This window comes from Bos indicus x Bos taurus, chromosome 4 (assembly GCF_003369695.1).
Source record: "Bos indicus x Bos taurus breed Angus x Brahman F1 hybrid chromosome 4, Bos_hybrid_MaternalHap_v2.0, whole genome shotgun sequence".
Lineage (NCBI taxonomy): Eukaryota > Metazoa > Chordata > Mammalia > Artiodactyla > Bovidae > Bos > Bos indicus x Bos taurus.
Window position 1 is genome coordinate 107,557,517 of NC_040079.1, and position 21,375 is coordinate 107,578,891.

The 21,375-nt window shown below is 40.3% G+C and overlaps 1 protein-coding gene across 11 annotated transcripts in view; it reads right to left on the reverse strand.

The window, feature by feature from the left end:
- Nucleotides 1-15,475, reverse strand: part of PPP1R9A (protein phosphatase 1 regulatory subunit 9A) — a 347,199-nt gene extending 331,724 nt beyond the window's left edge. For 8 of the 11 annotated variants that reach the window (XM_027540136.1, XM_027540135.1, XM_027540133.1 and 5 more), the window contains exons 1-2: nt 15,077-15,162; nt 11,256-12,866 (exon numbers count right to left, since the gene is read on the reverse strand). In XM_027540136.1, the coding sequence (XP_027395937.1) occupies nt 11,256-12,650 (1,395 nt within the window). In that variant the 5' untranslated portion in view covers nt 12,651-12,866; nt 15,077-15,162. Of the gene's footprint in view, nt 1-11,255; nt 12,867-14,167; nt 14,384-14,632; nt 14,969-15,076; nt 15,163-15,455 lie in introns of those variants that run through there. The other 3 variants (XM_027540128.1, XM_027540126.1, XM_027540127.1) reach the window with 3 other exon arrangements.
- Nucleotides 15,476-21,375: the final 5,900 nt, after the last annotated feature.

Sequence of the window (21,375 nt, forward strand, 5' to 3'; positions counted from 1 at the left end):
ACTGTTGATCATTCCAAATGTATCCCCCTTTTTTATATAATTAAAATAATATATGATCATTGTAGAGAATTTAGTAAATCTGGAAAATTGTAAATAGTTTTATAAACATCACCTTTATTTTCTATATCCAGAAATTACTAGCATTAATATTTTGCTGTATGTATTTTTAGGCTTTCTTCAGTCTTTCAGTTTTAAAATTAAAATTGTGATAAAAATGCAAATTAAATATTTAACTAGTCTTTTTAGCCTACAGGATTGTATACTGCAAAATATTTCTCATTTTCAAAAATTTTATGGACTTCCCTGGTGGTCCAAAGGCTACAACTGTGAGCTCCCAATGCAGAAGGCTGGTGTTCGATTCCTTGTAAGGTAACTAGATTTCACATGCCACAACTAAGACCAGTTAAATAAACACATATTAAAATTATAAAACAAGATTTATAACAGCTTTATCTTATTACACTATAACCATTCCACTATTAATTGAATATCTGAGTTCTTTTAACTTCCTACCAAGACAACACTTTGATAAACACTTTGATTATTACTAATAATCACTGACAAAAAGGCAAAAAATAACACTCAGAACTCATATCCAAAAAATGCCTGTAAACAGATGAAAACATTCAACATCACCAATAAGTCAATATAATACATAGAAATTATGAGAACCCTAACAAGCTGAAAACTATAAAGCATATATATAACACCAGGAATCATAAGAAAAACATTGCAATGCAATGCTAATTATAAACTAACAAAATCCTTCTGAATAATAATTCAGACTGTGTGTATCAACGACTTTAAAGTATTTTAGGAATCTACCCTAAATAAATAATCATAGATAATTCTAGATGCTGACAAAAAAATTGTATATAGAGTTAATTCCCTTTCAATGTTAATTTAACGTTGAAACAAAACATAACATGTGTTATGCACATGTATCAAAAGTCAACGAAGACCTGATCTATGTTATCATCACTCTTACATTTCTCTTCCCCTATTATATCATCCATTTTCATTTCTGGCCCAGCATTTATTTTTCATGAGACTTGTTTGTGTGTTTGTTTTAATGATCAGTGCTCAATCTTAAAATTTCTAAGAGGAAACATGTGCTCTGGCATTCGTATATTAAAACTGATGCACAACTATCTAGAATCTTTAGCCTACAGACTTCCCCCTGGCAGTCCAGTGATTAAGACTCTGTGCTTCCACTGAAGGGGCACAGGTTCGATTCCTGATCCGGAAGCTGAGATCCTGCATGCTGTGTCCTGGAGTGGCCAAAATAAAATCGATGCACAACTTAAATTACTGCAGTTTAGTATTCTACCCACAGAATAAACTTTTAAAAATAATTATGTTCTGCGGATTTCCTGATGGTCCAGTGGTTAGGACTCTGTGCTTCTACTGCAGGGAATATGGATTCAATCCCTAGTCGGGGAACTAAGATCCTGCACACCACGTGGTGTGGCCAGAAAATAATAACAACTCTTACATTTTACAGACTGGTACCCAAGGTGATCGTCAGACACCCTGTAGGAAGTTTTGCCCTTCCTGTAAGGATTGGTTTCTTTTCATTTTTTTTTAATTGAAGTGTAGTTCATTTACAATATTACATTAGTTTTACACGTACAACACAGTGATTTAATAACTTCATAGACTGCACTCCATTTAAAGCTATTACAAAATAATAGCTATATTTCTCTGTGCTATACAGTATACCCCTGTTCCTTATTTATTGTATACACAGTAGTTGTAGCTCCAGGAATGGGTTCTTTTTAAAAAATACAATAGCTGATTCATAATGAAAGTGTGAATTCATGTCTGTTTCTTACAAAAAAACTTGGCACATCCATTCTATCTGAAACAAGTGCTGAGTAAAAAGAATCCATCAACACAGCACTGACTCACAAGTGGACCTTAAAAACCAACCAATAAACCTGTTCTCCCTCCTCTATTGAGGTCCCTGACAGTGAAGGAAAACTTTTCAAAACAGGCACCTTTGACCTTCGTATTATTTAAAATCTTTACATCAAGGTTAAACATACTTTCCAGTATGAATGTACCCTCCACAAAGTTCTATCCCTGACATATTGTTTGAAAGAAGAGAACTAAAAAGCAATATTTGGAGAAGAGATCTGAAGTGGAAGAGACAGAAAGGTGTACCTCACTGAACAGCGGCAGACTCAGGGCACACGGGCACACAGCTTCGGAGTCACACCGATCGCAGAGCATCAGGGAGAAACACCAAATCCCCACTCTGCAAGCCTGGCTCTCCCCAGGCAGCCACCGTGGTCACCGCTCTATTCGTTTTTCCGACCCTTTGTCAACCACTATGTGCCCCAACCTAGGCCACCGTATTTCAGCTGGTGTAGAAAATAATGTGGAAGATTAGCTTCCCCCAGAACAAAACTCATTCATTATCTGACTTAAAAAGAGACAGGAGAAGGCTAACAGGTCTATGAGCCGGTCCATTTAAAACCACTTTTCTTCACACATATATATTGTGAAATAGTTTTAACTCTACAAGTGCTTTTTTTTTAAATCCTTCTGTAATATATTAAACAAGCAACAAGACTTGGCTCCTCCTAAAATACAAAAGTTCCAGGGATGTCCCTGGTGGTCCAGGGGCTAAGACTCCAAGCTCCCAACACAGGGGGCCCAGGTTCGATCCCTGGTCAGGGAACTAGATCCCATATGCTGAACTTAAGAGTTCATTAAGATCCAGCAGGTCTTAAGGAAGTCTGAAGATCCCACAAAGCTGCAACTAAGATCCAGCACAGCCAAACAAATTAAATATTTATTTAATATTTATTTAAGAATATTTATTCTTAAATAAATATAAAATTTCCAAATATCTTTACCCTCTGCCTTTTCATTGTCCTTTTTGTAAGGATTGGCACATGAGAAAGAGAGAGCAAGTTAGGCTAAAAAACTGGGAATCATGCAGAAGATTATCAATATCTCAATCGTGTTGAACTGTGCTGTGAAGCTATTTCCAGAACAAAAGTGAGTAAAGCAATTAATATGTCAGCAACTATATTACAAAACATTTCTTTCTTTATTCTTAGACTCCTCAGCAAGGTGTTCTAATATATAGTTCAAGCCATACTTTCAAAAGTCGAGTTGCTCTAAAAGTGACTCTATCAAAATGTACTCCCTTGGGTTTAATCTTTTAATCATCTTAAAGTTTTTAACTACAATCTATAGTATAAATAACGCTCTCAAGAGCAATTTAACATAACTTCATTTTGACATTTCAATAAAGATGTTCAAATTTTTCCCTTTGAAATAATAGCACAAATATTTATGGCAATGATACTGTACAAATATGTTTAAAATACAAGATAACAAGAGGTTAAAGCTGAGAAGAGATTCTAGTGAAAAATTCCAAGTAAGACAGCCTCACTTACACATAAGAAAAGCAAAGCTTCAAGACGCAGACTTCTCCAACTTTACAGAATATCAGGAAAGTCTGGGGGGCTTCCCAGGTGGCCTAGTGGTAAAGGATCTGCCTGCCAATGCAGGAGACACAAGTTAGATCCCTGGTCCAGGAAGATCCTACATGACTCAGAGCAACTAAGCCCATGTGGGCAACTTCTGAAGCCGACACACGCTAGTAGCCTGTGCTCTGCAACAAGAGAACCTGAACAAGAGTAGCCCCCACTTGCTGCAACTAGGGAAAAGCCTGGACAACGAAGACCCAGCACAGCCAGATAAATCAAGTGTACCATACTAGCTTAAAAAAAGAAAAAAAGAAACGTTTGGTATTATTCTCATTATCAGTTAGTAATATTTAAGTGATGTGTATAATATACTTTAGTTGACAATGTGCAATAAATTAAGTGCCTGCCCAAAATGACTTATTTCATATATAATTTATAGAGATAATAGTCAGAATGGCATATAAAATCCATATTGAAATACTGAAGGGGAAGAAGTTTTAAAATAAAGAGTGAAGTTCATCCATGAACAATTCCAATCAACATAAAAGAATAATACAAGCAAAAACATAAGAGCAGTAGGATGGAAATAAATCAGGTCATGGGAACACGACAAGAGTCTCTTCGTGCTAGAAAAGACCAATGTAAGGATGAAACTTCGGAGAAGGCAATGGCACCTCACTCCAGTACTCTTGCCTGGAAAATCCCATGGACGGAGGAGCCTGGTAGGCTGCAGTCCATGGGGTGGCTAAGAGTTGGACACAACTGGGCGATTTCACTCTCACTTTTCACTTTCATACATTGGAGAAAGAAATGGCAACCCACTCCAGTGTTCTTGCCTGGAGAATCCCAGGGACGGTGGGGCTGGTGGGCTGTCGTCTATGGGGTCGCAGAGTCGGACACGACTGAAGCAACTTAGCAGCAGCAGCAGCAGCAAGGATGAAAATTGGCATCAGCGCTTCTGTGCCTTTAAAGATGCCCTGTGCTGAAGAAATCACTTAGCTTCATCAATGGCAATTTCAGATTACGTGAAGAAAGTGCAGTGTCCCAAGCTAGGCGGTGATTCTGACCATCCTCTTTGCCCCATCCACTATTTTTCCTCAATTAACAAATATCCTCATCCTTTTCTGGATCCTGCTGTTATCTCAGCTTCCTGTCTTCTTTCTCTCCATGAAACTGCATTAACAGGCAGGCAATATTTGTGGCCCCCATATCCTGTCACTTCATCTTGAGAACATGTCACCATCCATAAAGTCCTTTATCCTCACCCTCTAGACCTTCCTCCTCTAGTCTGCTGCCCACATGGTATCCTAAATTTTAACATAGCTCAAGACATGCTCACTGCATCTCCTACATTCTCTTTAAAAAGCACGCCCTTGATCCCATTTATATGAAATGTCCAGAAGACACAAATCCATAGAGACAGAAAGTAGATTAGTGTTTGCCAAAGGATGTGGGAAGAAAGGGAATTGGGAACGACTGCTAACAGACACAGGGTTTCTTTCTAGGGTGGTGGAAATATTCCAGAATTAGATAATAGTGCTGGCTGCACAACATCGTGAATACACTGAAAACCACTGAATTGTACACTTGAATATGGTGAATCTGATGTTATTTAAATGTGATCTCAATAAAAAACTGCAAATTAAAGATAAATGAAAATAAGCAAATATATGAGCACGTACACACACACACACGCACACACGCACACAGCACGTCCCTCCTTCTAACTTTCCTTTTGCCTTGCAAAATAATAAACCCCCCATAAGTGGAATTATTCAGGCAGAAGCTGAATGATCATCTGTCAGCAATATGCTATTGAAGGGCTAACTGAAGTGAGGAGGAAATTACACTAGATTACCCTTAAGTATTTTTCATCTTTAAGTTTCTACGTCACAAACCAAGATGAAGCGATTAGAACAAGGGTAATTTTTTAAAGTGACCAGAAAGAAAAAATGTGAAGCATTACTTGAAAAGTTACTTTTTTTTTTCTATTCAAAATGAACACTGGAGACCATAATGAAGCAAAAGAACAAAAATGAAAGATTGAAAATGAAGAGCATTGGAAATTAAGAAAAATTATTAAGTAAATTAGATAATAGCACAAAAACAAAGAAGTGATATTCAGAACTAAACATAACAGTTGATTTGCTTATACAAAATTTATCCTGTATATATAATTGTTTTTCTATAGAAATTCTGAAGTCTTTTTTCTTTCTTAGGTGAAGAAGGTGTTAGAAAAAAATCTAATGGAGAAGAGATTCAAATCAAATTACTGCTGACAGGCATGTGACTAGGTTAATAAAGTAAACAATGGATGGATGACATAATAGAAAGTTATTTCCCTCAAATTCAGCCTTTTCTCTTTAAAGTTCATTACTGCAACAATGAGCATCCTTTGTGAGGAAATTTAGAGGGGAACAAAAAACATTGTTGATGATACAAAAAGCAAGAAACTTTAAAATTTTCTACTACAAATCAATTTCTGCAAACATCTGTAATAGGCTGCTGTAGAAAAGAATCTCATTTAAATATTAAATGACCAAATTTCAGTGGAGGGGAAAAGCTATTAGTATACACATATGCAGTATTAGAAAAGGGGTCATTCAGTAACTATTCATTATTTGATTTTACACAGAACATTAAAACATTTGACATATTTGCCTGGTCATAAACCATAATTTATAAAACACCAAATTTTAAAAGGAAGCTCAGTTTGAATGCTATCCAAATAAGCAAGCTATACAAAATGATGATTCTTTTACTCCCCCTAGAAGCTTTCAAATTTAGGCTTCCAAAAGAATGAAAGAAATGGAATTTCTGAGTCTGTCAAGAACTTTCTCCTCCTGTCCTTTTATAATTAAAAATTTAGACCACACAGAGTCGAAAACACGACTTTTTAATGACCCAAACTCCTTATGAATTTAGAGATCATAATCCACTTTGGCATCCAGAAACAAGTTTACACCTGTTTCAGCTTCAAAGAATATTTTTCCATACAAGCAGCTACAGCATGCCCATCTAAAGAGTAAATTTTGTTACAAGCCCCATTCAGAAGCCAGAAGATTATACTTCAAAATCATATTCCAAATAATGGTCTGGTGATCCGCAGCATCGGCACCAGTCTGAGAGCTTGTCAGAAATGCAAAATTTCACCCCAGACCTACTATTGTGAGAGTTTGTGGTATTGCTTGGGAATATTAAATTCTGTTTATAAAGGTTAAGAAAATAAATGGATTGGGTGAAACTCATAAGAAATTATCATCACTGATGGTAGTAAGCTAGCACAGTAATGAGAGCTTGTAAGACCAAGAGAAAAGTCACAAGACACGTTAAAATTAGGTAAATCAGTAACCTGTAAGATATTCCAAAATAGAAAGGAATGGCAAGACCAAGCCATTATCATGCCATCTCTGGACTGACAGCGATGCCATTCCGTATCAGCCTTCCAGCAAGCACGTTCAGTATGAGGCTATTCTGGACCCTCAGGTGCTCTCACCAAGAAACGCAAATAGCCCCCATGGCTCATCAGCAGGCAAACTGGTAAATCTACACCTGTATCTAAGTGTACCTGTCCCCACTCTCTTCGATTCAGCAAGTATATATCCCAGGAAGTAAGATGCCCAGGTCTATGCAGAGTTCTTCCTCAACTCCAGTCCTCATAAGCACGTACATCATCAGTGGGAAAGGCTGATGTGAGAGACACAGGACACATGAATTTTGTGTACCCAGGATTCAGGTACAAAAAAGTGAAAGGACTCAGGTCCTTCCTTTCAATCTCTTCAGTCTCCTTAAGGTCGTTAACCTACCGCCCCTCTCCTAACCACCCCCTACGGTTTTCCTCTTGCTTTTGGCTGTGTGTTTTAAACTGATTTGATAAATCGTATGATTCAAGCATTTTAATTTGGTGGCTGAGCCTGTCTATTCCATACCTCTGGGACAGCTGGTAGTGTACTCGGAGGCTAACTACTGCATCAAGGTAATTTCCTACAAAACATCTACTGAAAAGTAATATGCATTTCAAAAGGTCCCTGTGTGATTGATAATGTGAATTCAAGTTTAGAAACACTGAGCGGGACTGTTGGAGAAAGCTGCACAAAGACAGAAATTCGGGTGTCAGAATGATGCTCAGAACAGCATCCTGAATAAAAACCCTCATGTATCCCCCTGAAAATAACTCACAGCCCCAGAACAGGGAGAGAATGCTAAGAAATCCATTTTCAACAACCATCATGTACGGCTTAGAGCAACATTGCAGCTATTGGTGACTCTCGTTCAACTCCAGCTTTGTAAAACTCCACGCAACTTGAGAAAACACATAGAAAAGTACAGCATAATGTATCTCAACACTAATCCAGCACTTTTTCTTGCTGGGAATTAAAAAAATACACTTTTTCCGATACATTATGTTTCAAGAACACCAATCTAAAGGACCTACGACTACCAGAAACAGAGCAAGGGTCATGACTTTCTTAACAAGACTGCAGTGACGACTTGGACTATCCAAGAACAGAGTTGAGCAGAATGACCTAAGAAGTGATCTTAATGAGCTGTATACTTCTCACCGGCCACCGGTTCCTGACTTCATCAGCTCTGGTAATTTTATGTATTTATTGTATTTCACTGTTCCTGACACATAGTAAGGACTCAATAAATGTTCTGAAATAATAATAAAAAAAATTTTAATGTCACCCTTTCTTTGATTTATCTGAGACAAATTTAATTCAATTCCTTGATTCTGAGAAATTCTTGAGAACGAAGGTATAATTCCATATATCAAATCAGCATATCTTCATAACACTCCCTCATTCCATACTCCAAAGTTGGATTTTATATGTTCTATTATTAATTTCATTCTAATTTTCCATGACACAATGAAGCACATTAATCTACCCATTAAGAAATAATCTGACCATTTCTAAAAGTCATCAACAATTATGTATCAAGGATATACATACACAGGAAAGATTAGCTATTATTTTGACATTTTTTCTAGGTCCAGATTAAGACATCTTAGGGAAATATCAATTTAAAACATCTACAGAAGAACTAAAATAGAAACTGGACACTGTCACACACATAAACGTCATAAACAAGTTCTAAAACAAGAGGCCAAAAGTGTTGAGAATGTTTAGTGAAGAATAAGATGAGAGTATCAGGATAAGAATGTAAAAGTTCTAAAGATCATTTCTGTAAGGAATATGCTTGCTATTACTTCTGAAACAGGGATGTGTGTTTATGTTTCAAAGGAAAAGATTTATATTGGAAAGCACATAACTTCCCATTCCAATAAAGAAATATTTATAAAAAGAATAAGGAAACACCCATAGAGAATGGCTGAGTGTATTCCCTTCCAAATGCCCTATCGAATACTGTTCACGCCACACATTTAGTATAGCCATGAACGGTTAAAGTACTCAAAGGACATCAGACACTTCAGCACAGGTTTTTACACTGTGTTTCATGGGTTTTAAATGCCATGTGCTTAAGAACTGACTCCACAAGCTCACAGAGAAAGAGGTAACCTTATAGATTTTTGTGTCCTCTGCAGCTAACAGCATGAGAGCAGACATCTGACAAGCATTCAATAAACACTATTACCATTCTCTGAGGCAAAAATCTTAATTGGAAAACAATCTAAACACTACCATCATCACCACCACAAGTGAAAAAGTAGCTCTCAAGATTTCCAAGTGAATCCACTTCCATGTTAAACAATGGGAACAAGAAAAGAGTAATTGTCTTATTCATTACAAAGGGCTAAGAATGGATCTTCTGTTTGCAAACTTAATCCACTCCAACTAGTGCAGTTAACTGCCCACTAAAACACAGCACCTTGTCTTTCACAAATCTGATGCTTGATCCATGTTCTTAATGGAAAGCATTAAACGCATGTACTCTATTTCATTCCTTGTTATGTGACATACAGTCTGTAATGTGAAAATTAAGAGGCAAAATGCTTATTGTTATAAGCAATGGCAGAAAAAAAATGACTTCAATTTCAAAATATCCTACCCTAAACCCTGGTTTGTTCACATATGAACATCCAAGTTTCAATGATAAATCCTTTAAAATCCATTCAACCAATAACTGCAGTTATGTTTTGTGCAGCACAGGACCCAAATTCAAGGCTGGTGCTCCACTTGGGTTGATAAATTTTAATAAGCTGCTATTCCCCATTAGGGAGTTGGTCACTGGTTTTAACAAACTCCTTGAAGAGTTCATTTCAGTTATTCCTGCCTTGCTGGATGTGTAACAATTTAATCTTGTTGCTTTCTTCCTAAGGGGTAGAAAGATGATGCTCAAATGAGAGCACTTGCAAAGGGGACTTGAGCAATGAAATTTAGGAGCTGGCTGGACGGGCCTGAGGGAAAGGGTCCTCTAAAGAGAGTGCCTACAACTTGGGGGTAGGGGAGAGACTGACAAAGGGAGGTGGGAAAAGAGCAGCAAAGAAATCTAGTTTCCTTAGAAACGAGACTCATAGCTCCAGAAGTTATTTCAAACATAGTTTAACTTGACATGACCCATTCTGACCCAAAACTTTGCTTTACACTACTGAAAGGCAAGTTTGCCTGTTAACACCAGTAAATAATTTCACAGATTATTAGCTTATTTCAAGAAAGAATTTCACAGTTACAGAAAGGTCATATTTATCTTTGTTATATACATAACATATCTTACAGCCTTCTATGATAGTTTTACAAGATGGAAATAACTAGAGACAGTGGCTTTAGATATTGAGGGGAATATTTAAGAAAATGACATATCTAATTCCAAATCTATCATCTACACACACTGTGTGAGCTAAAAGTCCCTAGAAAGTGGTTGCAAACTACAAACTCTGCCACCACAGCCCTCCAGATTCCCCTAAGAGGGCATGCCAGTACCTTGGGACTCAGCTGATGGGCAAGGACACTTTGAAAAAGCACTCCAAGAGATGCTGATACTCAACCAAACACCTCCTGCCCCACTGCCCCTATCAGCTAATAATGTTTCACCACCTGCTGCGGATGTATTTTTTTTGTGTGCTGTTCTTCTATTCCAAATGTTAACTAAGTGAAGTCATTAGAATAGAGCATCTGAATTCAATTGGCATTTATCCAGTTTTTAAGAGGTAAAAATAAATCCATGAACAGCAAATCAATTTAACATCCTTTCAAACAATTCCATTTTAAAGCCATATAACAAATTCTGAACGCAAAGCTATTTAGAGTCATAGCTTTCCAATTTAAGTAGTTAAGTCCGCTAACATATTTCCACAAATCAAACATTCACTACCAAGAAGCAGTAGAAAAAAAAAGTTCCAGCATTCCTCACAATCCACTTAAACTTCAGTATGGGATAATAACTCAGATTTTTTAAGCAAGTAAATAAAGAATATTATTTCAAGGTTATCATAACTCTCCCTTTGTACATGATACCTCAAATCCTACAGGCTTTACATTTAGATAATTTTCTTATTTATGGATAATTTCAAGTAAAACTAGTTAAAGAAGTAATTCTCCTTCAAACTAACACTCCTGGTTTTCAGGGTTCATATTATTCATACTCCAGTCCACTGGTATGTATCTCACAATCCCCAAACTTCTTCAACTTCAATATTGCTGTTTACACAACTATAAAGCACATCAAGAAATAGCTCTCAAAACTCCCAACTCTTAAAATCACCAGACAACATGTGTGCATCAACAACCTGGTAGTTTTTACAGCTGTCAGTCCTAGTCTACATACAGTTAGGCCCAAATACGAAGAAAAAAACTTAGGGGGGGGGAAAAAAACAACTCCAAAAACAAACTAAGAAAATATACTTACCTTAATTGGAGCACTACTAAACTTAATTTTCCTGTTTGCCGGGATGTCTTCTTCTTCTGGCAATCCAGCGATCTCTGAGCATTCCACATCAGGCTGACAGTAATTGTTTTCATCACTATCTTCCTGCTCCTCCTGTTCAGTACCTGTCTCTCCCCAGTCTGAATTATACCTGGATCTCACCCTATACACATTATAGTCACTGTGCATGTAAACATGGGAGCTCCCAAAATGATGCGGCTCTTCAAATACTTCCTTTTCACAGGTGAACCTAGATACCTCAGCAGAGGTGAAATCACCACCTGCAAGTTCTCTCCTCTGTTGCATTGCTGCCTCACTCTCCACCAAACGAGCTTCTGCGTCTTCTGAAGGTTCGTTCTGTGGTGAAGGGATTTCAGGCTCTGGCACTGCCTCGCTTTCAGCACCAGGTTCTTCAGGGGTGTCTCTGTCAGTTCTGCCGGGAGCCTCCCGGTTAGATGCGGGGTCCTCGGCTGCCTTGCTCTGCTGCGCCTCTTCACTGGGCACAGAAGCTAGAGAGGTACTTTTCGAAGCCACCTCTAGTCCTGGGCTTGTGCTACGCTTCTGAGCATCCTCTGCATCGTCACTGTGCTTGCTTGGAGGAGACCAAGAATTAGAATCCTTAAGGTGCCCAAAGGTGTCAAGATTTGTAACGGTAACAGATGGTAAATTGAGGGGATAATGCCCAGTCACTGAGTATTCGTTGTTCTCAGCCTTCTCGGAAATGATGGCACTGGGGGAATCGGTGTTCTCAAATACTGCACTCAGTTGACTCACAGTTGGGGAGACAGCCTCGGTCCGGGAGCTAAGACTGTCCAAGGAATCAGTACTGCCTCGGTTGGACTTGGAACCACCCCATTCATCCTGAGGTTCACTCCCTCCAGCTTTCTCCTTCTTTGGGGAATAGCGGTTGTTTTGTCCTGACTCATGCACACTTCTCTCAAACATCTTGCGAGTTTCTGTGAACTTAGAATATGAAGGGCCATCGTACATTGTGTCAAATCTACTAATTCGTTCTGAAACAGAGGACTCCAACTTAACAACCGAGCCATCTGTTTTTTCCAGAAATTCTCTGGGCTTCATTCGCCTCTGCGGGGATGAAGGTCCACCTCTGCCCCTTGTTCTGGCCATGACTGCGGCATTCTCACTGGGTTCCATACCCATCTGCATAAATAGGTTTTTAATTCTGTTGACATTGGAGCCATACTTCCTCCCCCTGCTCTGCTGGGAGCCCTCACCTTCTTTTGTTTTTTGTTCCCCATCTGACTTGGGTTTGTCAAAGGTACTTTTCAATGCCTGGAACTCAGTTCTATATGCATTCCTGTGAGGAGAGGCACTTCTGAGCGTGGTACGTTCACCTGAAGACTCGGTTTTCAACATTTTTACTTCAGGGGTGAAAAGCCAATGTTCATAATGATCAGGTAAAAAAACCAAAAAAACAAAACACCTCTCTTCTCTAATCACCAGTATCTGGTCAAGAAAAAGTACCTCTCAAATGGCATACTGTGTCAGTGATCCTCCCAACAGGTGTATTAGGAAATTATTCAGTCAAGAGTTACACAAAATGGCTTTTTCAAAGCAAGACTACAGGTTCATCTGTAACAGAAAAGAATGAATTTCTGAATTCATTTACTTATTTGAATTTATGCTTAGTCAACTATTAATACATTTTTCAAAGTGGCTTAGCCACATGTCAACTAAGAAATTACTTTTTGAACTGGAAACTTTAAAGCCAAGAATTTAAAAGTTATAACTCTGATCAATCTTGGGTAACAAAACTGTTTCAAACATAACTTGAGGACCCCCACACACACCAAAATCACACACACACCAAAATCATACACACACACACGTGACACATAAGTACACTTGAAAGCAATACTTTAGCCCCAGTTTTGGTTGGTTTTGTGAATGACCTTAAAAGAAACCAGCAGTCCCCAGATCTTTAAGAAATCATCAAACTATCCAGAAAAATGATCTTTACTTGAGATTCCCTACATCGGGTAGAACTTATTCTTTTTGCACAAGCATAATTAAAAGTTCAGAATCTATGTTTACAAACTCCAAAACATGCCTACAGTGGTTTATTCCATTCTTTCTGGTCCAATATTCTCACCTATATCATCCCCAAAGCAACCCTAGTGGAATTTCAGACCAAAACAAGCATAATAACGTTCTTAAATGGCAGTAAGTTTCACTCTAAGTTCAGAACCATATCAAATATTTGGAAGTTTCCTAAGAGTGAATTATTAATTACAGAGTGGGATATACAATATCATGGGAATCAATGTATGAGAACGTGACGATCAGAAGGTAAACAGACCATGAAACCTCTTTTCACAGCCCTGATTTGTTTATTACACTTGCCCCTAACTTACTACAAGCTCAGAATACAACGCAATGCATGCTGGCCGGTTTCCTCAAGCCCACAGCTGGATTTTACATCAATATGCCAGCAAGCAAATACTTCAAGATCCGCTGTGGAGCCGACACTGTAGCTCTAAAGATTTTTCATTTTGTTTTGGTTTTGTTTTGTTTTTTTAATATTAGGCCGAGCCCTATCACCCGCACGCTCCATCAGATGAGGAAGCACACACTTTCATTGAAACTGTCTCCAACCAAACTCGGCTCCTGGCCCAGCACGCATGCATGGCCCATGCAGACAAACAAGAAAGGCTTCAGAGTGTGGTGCCTGTTTTTCTGTCAGGCATCGACAATCTCCTTCTACCCTGACATTTGTTTCAGACTTCACACTCTCCCCCCCCCCCACCCCCACCCTCACACCCCACTCCTGCCCCCACCAATTCCAAACCCCGAAGAGGCGGGGGCGGGGGCGATGGGGCCGCCGAGGGATTCAAAACCTGCCCTCACAAAAGACAAACATAAATAACACCAACTTGAGAGGCAGCCGATTCCCAAGCCTGGTTCGGGACGCAATCCCTCGGCCCCCGGGCAGGGGCAGGGCCGGGAGAGCAGGTGACGCCAAGCGCTATGGTAGGAGGTCGCGGACTAGCTTTGTGCCAAGAAGCACCTGAAGTCCTAACATATTGGCTGCGGCTCCTGGCGGCTGCCAGGCGGATGCCGGCGTGGCTCGGGAAAAGCCGAGCTCCCCAGCCACATTTAAAAAAAAAAAAAAAAGGAAAAAATTACAGGGTAATGCTAATAAATCCCTTTGTTTTTCGTCCCAGAGTGCCAGGAGACAATAGATCCCACTGATAATGCCTCTGATCCTCAACCTATCGCTCCCCAACCGCAACCCACCCCCACCCTCAGCCTGCAACTCAGCCTTTGTACATCCCGATTTTTTCCTCCTCATCTCCACCCTCCCCAACTCCTCGCCCCGCGCACAGCCTCCCCCTTACCCGAGCCGGAGCCGCCGCCGGCGGGGAGGGTCAGGCGGCCGTGGCTCCCACCCCCTCCTCCGAGGCGCCCCCCGCCCCGCGGTGGCCGCAACTCGGCTCGGCGCCGGCCCGCTCGCCGCCCCTCCACCCGCTCCTCACGGCGCAGCGCGGAGGGTGGCTGCGGCGGCCGCTTCCACTCGCGCCGCGGCCCCCACGCGCGCCCGGCCCGCGGAGGGCGGCCCGGGGAGGCGCGCTGCACTGCCCAACGCCATTGCGGGCGGGCGGCGGCCCGGGCCCCGAGGCGCTCGCACCCTCGGGCCGGCCTGGGGCGGGGGTCCCGGCCGGGGCAGGGGCCTCGCCCACGTGCGACCGCCCGCGCCGGGCCGTTTGGCCGGCCGCGGAGCCGAGGTGGAATGGGGGAGAGGCCGCGGGGGTGAGGAAGGCCCGGGGTAACAGGTGCCTCACCTCGGCTGATGGGATTAACTCTAGGGCCGCAGAGAGAGGGAGCCCGGCAGCAAAATCCCAGGAGAGGGAGAGAGGGAGCCTCTGGCGGCCAACGGAGGGCGAAAAGCACCGGCCCGAGGCGAGGCCGCCCCACCCCGCCCCCAGCCCCGCGCCGTGGGCGCAGAGCCCCTCGGGCTTGGGGCACGGCCTGCCCTTCGGCTCGGGTCCTGGAGCCGCGAGAACTGGGTTCTTGGGGCCCCATCCCACAGAGTCTGCAGTTAACTCCATGACCCCAGGGCATCTAAAACCCTGGGCCACGCTCCTGGCCTGCAAGGCCAATCCCTAGGCCCAGATCCAGAATGGCCGCCACTTAGGCCGCTGAGCTTCACCTAACACCCACCTTGACCTTAAGGCGCCACTGCTAAAAAGAGAGAGAGGAGGAACTCTTCTGGCTTTCTCGTCAGGAAAGAGTTTTTCAGACTCCCCCGCCCAACCCCCCACCCCTTTTATAAATGCTCAGTACCCTCTCCTTTCCCCATCAAAAATACAGGAAGTGTTACAGCCTTCCTGCAAAATATAAAATCTATCATGACTGTCAATAAAGACCTTTAAACCAGTCCTCAAAAAAAAAAAAAAAAAAAATGGAGTAGAAACTTTTAAGGATAATTTTTCAAGAAGGTGGAAGATGTGTCAAAAATGTTATTTGACTCATCAATTAGGGAGGGAACACCAAGATATAACCTGTCCAAATGACAATGTGAAGAACAAAACTTTATGGAAAATCAGAAAAGAGGTAAAACTGGTTAATTAGGCACTAAAATGTAATGTTTTGAATTATCTCCCATACAGGGTAGTAATCAACTGTATCTCTTGAGGAACAAAATGATTTTGTATTTCTACAGATAAGAACCATTTACAGAATCCTTAAGTTTCTAGGGCTTATAGAAGGGTAAAAAGTATAGTCAAAGGCAGACAAAGGTGCAAAGTACTGCAGAACCATGAAGAATCCCAGGGGTCCCCAGCCTCCCTCTGGGATCTAATTAATGTCTGATGATCTGAGGTGGAGCTGAAGTAATAATAATAGAAATAAAGTGCACAATAAACATAATGCATTTAAGTCATCCTGAAACCATCACCCTCAATCCAGTCCCTGGAAATACTGTCTTCCACTAAACAGGTCCCTGGTTCCAAAAAGATTGGTGACTACTGCTGTAATAACATCCAGCATTCCATTGAAAGGACACTCAGTAATCTTTTTGTCCATTTTAAAGCCTTACATGAGTTCTTCCAAGGGAACCATTATTACCTGCATTTTTACAGATGGGAAAATAGGTTTAGGTTTTGTAACTTACCTACAGCTTTCTCACTAGGGCTTCCCAGATGACACAGTGGTAAAGAATCTGCCTGCAGTGCAGAACAGGGTTCGATCCCTGAGTCAGGAAGATCCCCTGGAGAAGGAAATGGCACCTCACTCCAGTATTCTTGCCTGGAAAATTCCATGGGCAGAGAAGCCTGACAGGATACAGGCAGTGGGGCCGCTAAGAGTCAGACACAAGTGAATGACTGAGCACACACAGCTTTATCACTAGAAAGTGATTATAGCTACATATGAACTCTGGCCAGTCTGTACACAGAAGCTGTATACTCTTGAAGTGAAATCTTTTCCCATTTAATTTCAAAAGAGCTTTGTCGCTATTCAAGTCTATGTATCTCTTATTTTGAACAGTGGAGTTTTTTTCTTTTCTTCAAGCCTCACCAAATTCTGGGTGCTTTCCCAAGGAATTGGCATTCTCTGTCTACGACGTGGATGTCACTTCTATAAGCATAAACAGATGTAACAGGCAGTGTGAGGGGGCAGTGGTTCCAGTCTCCACTTTTGGAAAGAACATTTGTGCTGTCTGGGGTAAATGAGCGGAAAAGTTCCTGTCATTTATTTGCAGTATGGAAACCATGTTTTTTAGGAGAATAACTTAAATAAATGCAGGAACCTAATCACTGAGTTCTATCTGTAGATGAGGGGGCAGAGTTGGCAACAAAACCAGTCTTACACCTCTTTACAAAAAGATGATTCATGCAGAAAAGCAGCCTAAAGAATTCGGTTGGTTTGGGTTTCTTTTTTTTTTTTTAATATGAACCTTCTGGAAAAATTTATAGTGAAGGGATGAATGACAGAGTTTTTAAAACATAATTTTAGATTCCTGGCTTGCCCATTATCCACCTTCCATTTCTAACACTTATCTGAATGTTTGAAGGGACTACTAGACCACTACTAACTAATCCAATACATGTGGTTATTTAACTTAAATCATATACAATTTAAAATTAAGTTCTGGGCTTCCCTGGTGGCTAAGTGGTAAAGAATCTGCCTGCTGACACAGGAGACACAGGTTCAATCCCTGATCTGGGAAGATCCCACATGCCTTGAGGCAGCTAAAGCCGTGCACCAATACTGAGCCCATGCTCCAAAGCCCGGGGGCCGCAGCTACTGAAGCCTGCCAGCCCTAAAGCCTGTGCTCCCCAAGAGAAGTCACTGCAGTGAGAAACTCTTGTTATAGAAAGTAGCCCCTCTCTCCACAGCTAAAGAAAAGCCCAGGCAGCAACAAAGACCTGGTAAAGCCGAAAATAAATATTAACACTTAAAAAAATAAGTAATAAAATTAAGTTCCTTAGTCCCACTAGCCACATTTGAAAGACTCAGTAACTACATGTGGCTGGTGGCTACCCTATTGAACAGTATAAATACAGAACATTCTCATCACAGAAATTTCTATTGAATGATGCTGTCATAGACAACATTTGTACTTCTGTAAATTAGGAAAGGTATTTTGACTTTGTGAGGGTCAAAACCTAGTTCAATAGATCATTAATGTGTATGGTCATAATAAGGATAAGAGGTCATAAATTTTGCATTTTCTAATTGGAAAGGGACTGGGGCAGTGCTTTTGTTTAGTAGCTAAGTCCGGTCTGACTTTTTCTCAGACTGTAGCCCACCAGGCTCCTCTGTCCATGGGATTTCCCAAATAAGAATACTGGAGTGGGTTGCCATTTCCTTCTCCAGGGGATCTTCCTGACCCAGGGATCAAACTCGAGGCTCCTGTGTCTCTCTGCATTGTAGGCAGATTGCTTACCACTGAGCCACCAGGTAATCCCTGCTCAGTATTAGGTAAAGTTTTAGTACTGACATACAAGACATCCAAAATGCAATATATTTGGGGAAGATGGGAATTTTTATTTTCATATGTGATTTGTTCTACAAATCATGTAGAATACTGTGGGCTGTTATTCTTATTTCCTTTGTAACCAATAATAATGCGATTAATAAGAAAGGACCATAAGATTAGTACAATAAAAAATACAAAATGTATTCTACCTTGTTTTAGCGGTTTTATCAATGTATTTTTTTCAGTTTTCATAATGGATATTCTGAATATCTATTCAAATAATTAAATTATTCATATGTGAAAGTGAAATATTGGGTGTAATTGTGAAATTAAGCCTAAATCAAGCCTGAATCAAATTTTAAAACGAGAGAAAATTGACTAAGGTGAGTCTGAAACAGCTCATCACTCCTTGATTTATAGCATGAAAGCACCTGGCTGATGGTGTGTTACCAGAAGTTCATAAAGGGAGAGAAAAGAATAGAACAAACATGGAGGTCTCTAGAATAATTTTTATTTACTTATTTATTATTTTTAACTGTGCTGGGTCTTCGTTGCTGCATGAGGGCTTTCTCTAGTTGCAGCAAGCGAGGGCTACTCTCCACTGCAGCGCCTGGAGTTCTCACTGTAGTGGCTTCATTTATCTCAGAGCACAGGCTGTAGGCATACAGGCTTCCTTAGCTGCAGCCCGCAGGCTCAACAGTTGCGTGCGCCATGCAGGCTCTAGGGCATGCAGGCTTTGGGAGTTTTACACAGGGCCTTAGTTGCTCGGAGGCGTGTGGAGGCTTCCTGGATCAGGGATCAAACCTGTGTTCCTTGCATTGGCAGGCAGATTCTTATCCACTGTGCCACCAGGGAAGTCCTAGAATAATTTTTTTATGAAATAGGCAAAGTAAGGGAAGAGCAATTCCAATCCTATCCAGGGTACCTTCCTGGGATCAAACCCAAGTCAGGTCTCCTGCATTGGCAGGTGGGTTCTTTACCGTTAGTGCCCCCTGGGAAGCCCTGGTTTTACCCATAACTCTAGCATAAAAGGATATTTTACTCATACTGTTGTTTCTGTACCAGTATTAATAAGAAAAGTATGTTGACAGTAATGAGTCACTTGTTTACAAAAAGTTAGTTATAACTGCTTATTTTACATTTGTAAATATCAGAGTGCTTTGTCATTTTCAGATGCAAATGATATTCTTGTATCTTAGAGGTCCATCTTTTAAAATAACCATCCCTGTTTAAGGGTAAAAACTGTTATTTTTTAGTCTTACAATATTTCACACATACTTGATTATAGCAGTAAAATATATTTCTCTAAAATCGTGATAGAGTCCCCAGGCTTACATTCAGAACACATCAGAGATATCTGTAATCTCTGATTTTGTTAAGTTAGTTATAAAATTAAGCTTAAATCCATAAATGGATTTTGTAACCTATAAGGTATCATTTCTGCCTAAATAAATTGATAATGATTCAGCATGAATTTCTACCTGCATTCATGGTTTGGCATGCCATTGAAAATCATACCATCATTTTGGTTCATTTCTCACTCTACAATACATCCAGTATCTTGGCTTTTCAGTCTAAACTTGGTTCATGATAAGTTTGAGTACTTTTATTTGTTGCAAGTAATAAACTATAGAATATCTTAGGATTTCTTAAAGTCATTTTTAAGTTATTATCAACATCTTAGCTCTACAAATAAACCACAGTAGACTTGCACGGTACATTTAGGCTAAAAGTGATACATTTTCTCTTTTTTCCCTATTTTTACTTTTTTGGTTGCTCACACAAAACACCCCAAACCAAGAGTTTTATTGGATGAGACATTGGTGTGATGTTGTCATTACCGTCACTGCTTCTCAGGTTGAAACAATAGCTGCTATACCAATTCTTTTCGGTTTTCAGTTTTATAGTGGTGAAAATGGCATGTTTATAAACAAGTGTTAGGTATTTATCTGTCTCTCCAGAAACGCATTTTACTTTCAGCAGATTAGCCTCTCTGGTAGAAGGATTCTAGGAGTGGTCTTCAACCTGCCAATCCTCCACCCACAGGGTGCACCTGAACTCTGGCATCTTTGCGATTGGCATGTTGTCTACTCTGCTTCAGAATAATTCATTATTCTAAGACTGAGACAAATGAGAGAGACACACTGATTCTTCACTGAGAGAACAGTTAGCAGAGTGTCAAACTGAGATTCAACTTGAAAACCTTTTACTGGAATTCATATTCAGTATTTTTATTCCCCCTAGAGATGCTAAGCCTAGTTCTTGAGCTATAAAATAGCATAGTTCTTTGCACACAGTTGTTGGGGGAAATAGTTGTCCAAAACAGTCTTAATTGTGAAAATATGGGGGGAAGATATCAAAGAACAACAAAAGTATCTCAGTAGCTTCTCCATTCCTTGGCATTAGCCTTGATGAATTAATTATTAAAGTAAGTAGATAAACACCTCTGTTTGTCTCCAATTAAACAGGAGAGTTCTGTGATTTTATTTCGATTTCCAGTCTAGTTCTAGTGATAAAACCTTCTTGAGAAGGTCCAGTATAGTCCCATTTCACACAAAATTCAAATTGTAACAAGCTACATTTTAAGAAAACACTAGTGTATTTCATTTGTAGATGTAGTCATATGCTTTTAGAAATAAAAAATTAGCTCTGAAGTTGTTAGTACATTTTCTGTAGGGTCTTAGCCATGATTCTGATGTCCACTTTAGACTCTTGTCAATTACCACTAACACAATAGTTTCAAGTGAAGTTTGAATTGCAGGTGAATGATTTACATGTTTATACACTATTTAACTTTTGAACTGGATGAATTATGAACAGGAACTTATCCTAATTAGTGGGCAGATATTAAACAACCAATCCTCTTGTTCTCACCTTACAACAGTTCCCAACACTTGTGATTATATTCGGAAATGTTGCTGGGTTTAGAGTTAGTTTCTTCTTCATTGGTCTTCCCAGGTAGCTCAGTTGGTAAAGAATCTGCCTGCAATGCAGGAGATCCCAGTTAAATTCCTGGATCAGGAAGATCTGCTGGAGAAGTGATAGGCTACCCACTCCAGTATTATTGGGCTTCCCTTGTTGCTCAGCTGGTAAAGAATCTGCCTGCAATGTGAGAGATCTTGGTTCAATCCCTGGGTTGGGAAGATCCCCTAGAGAAGG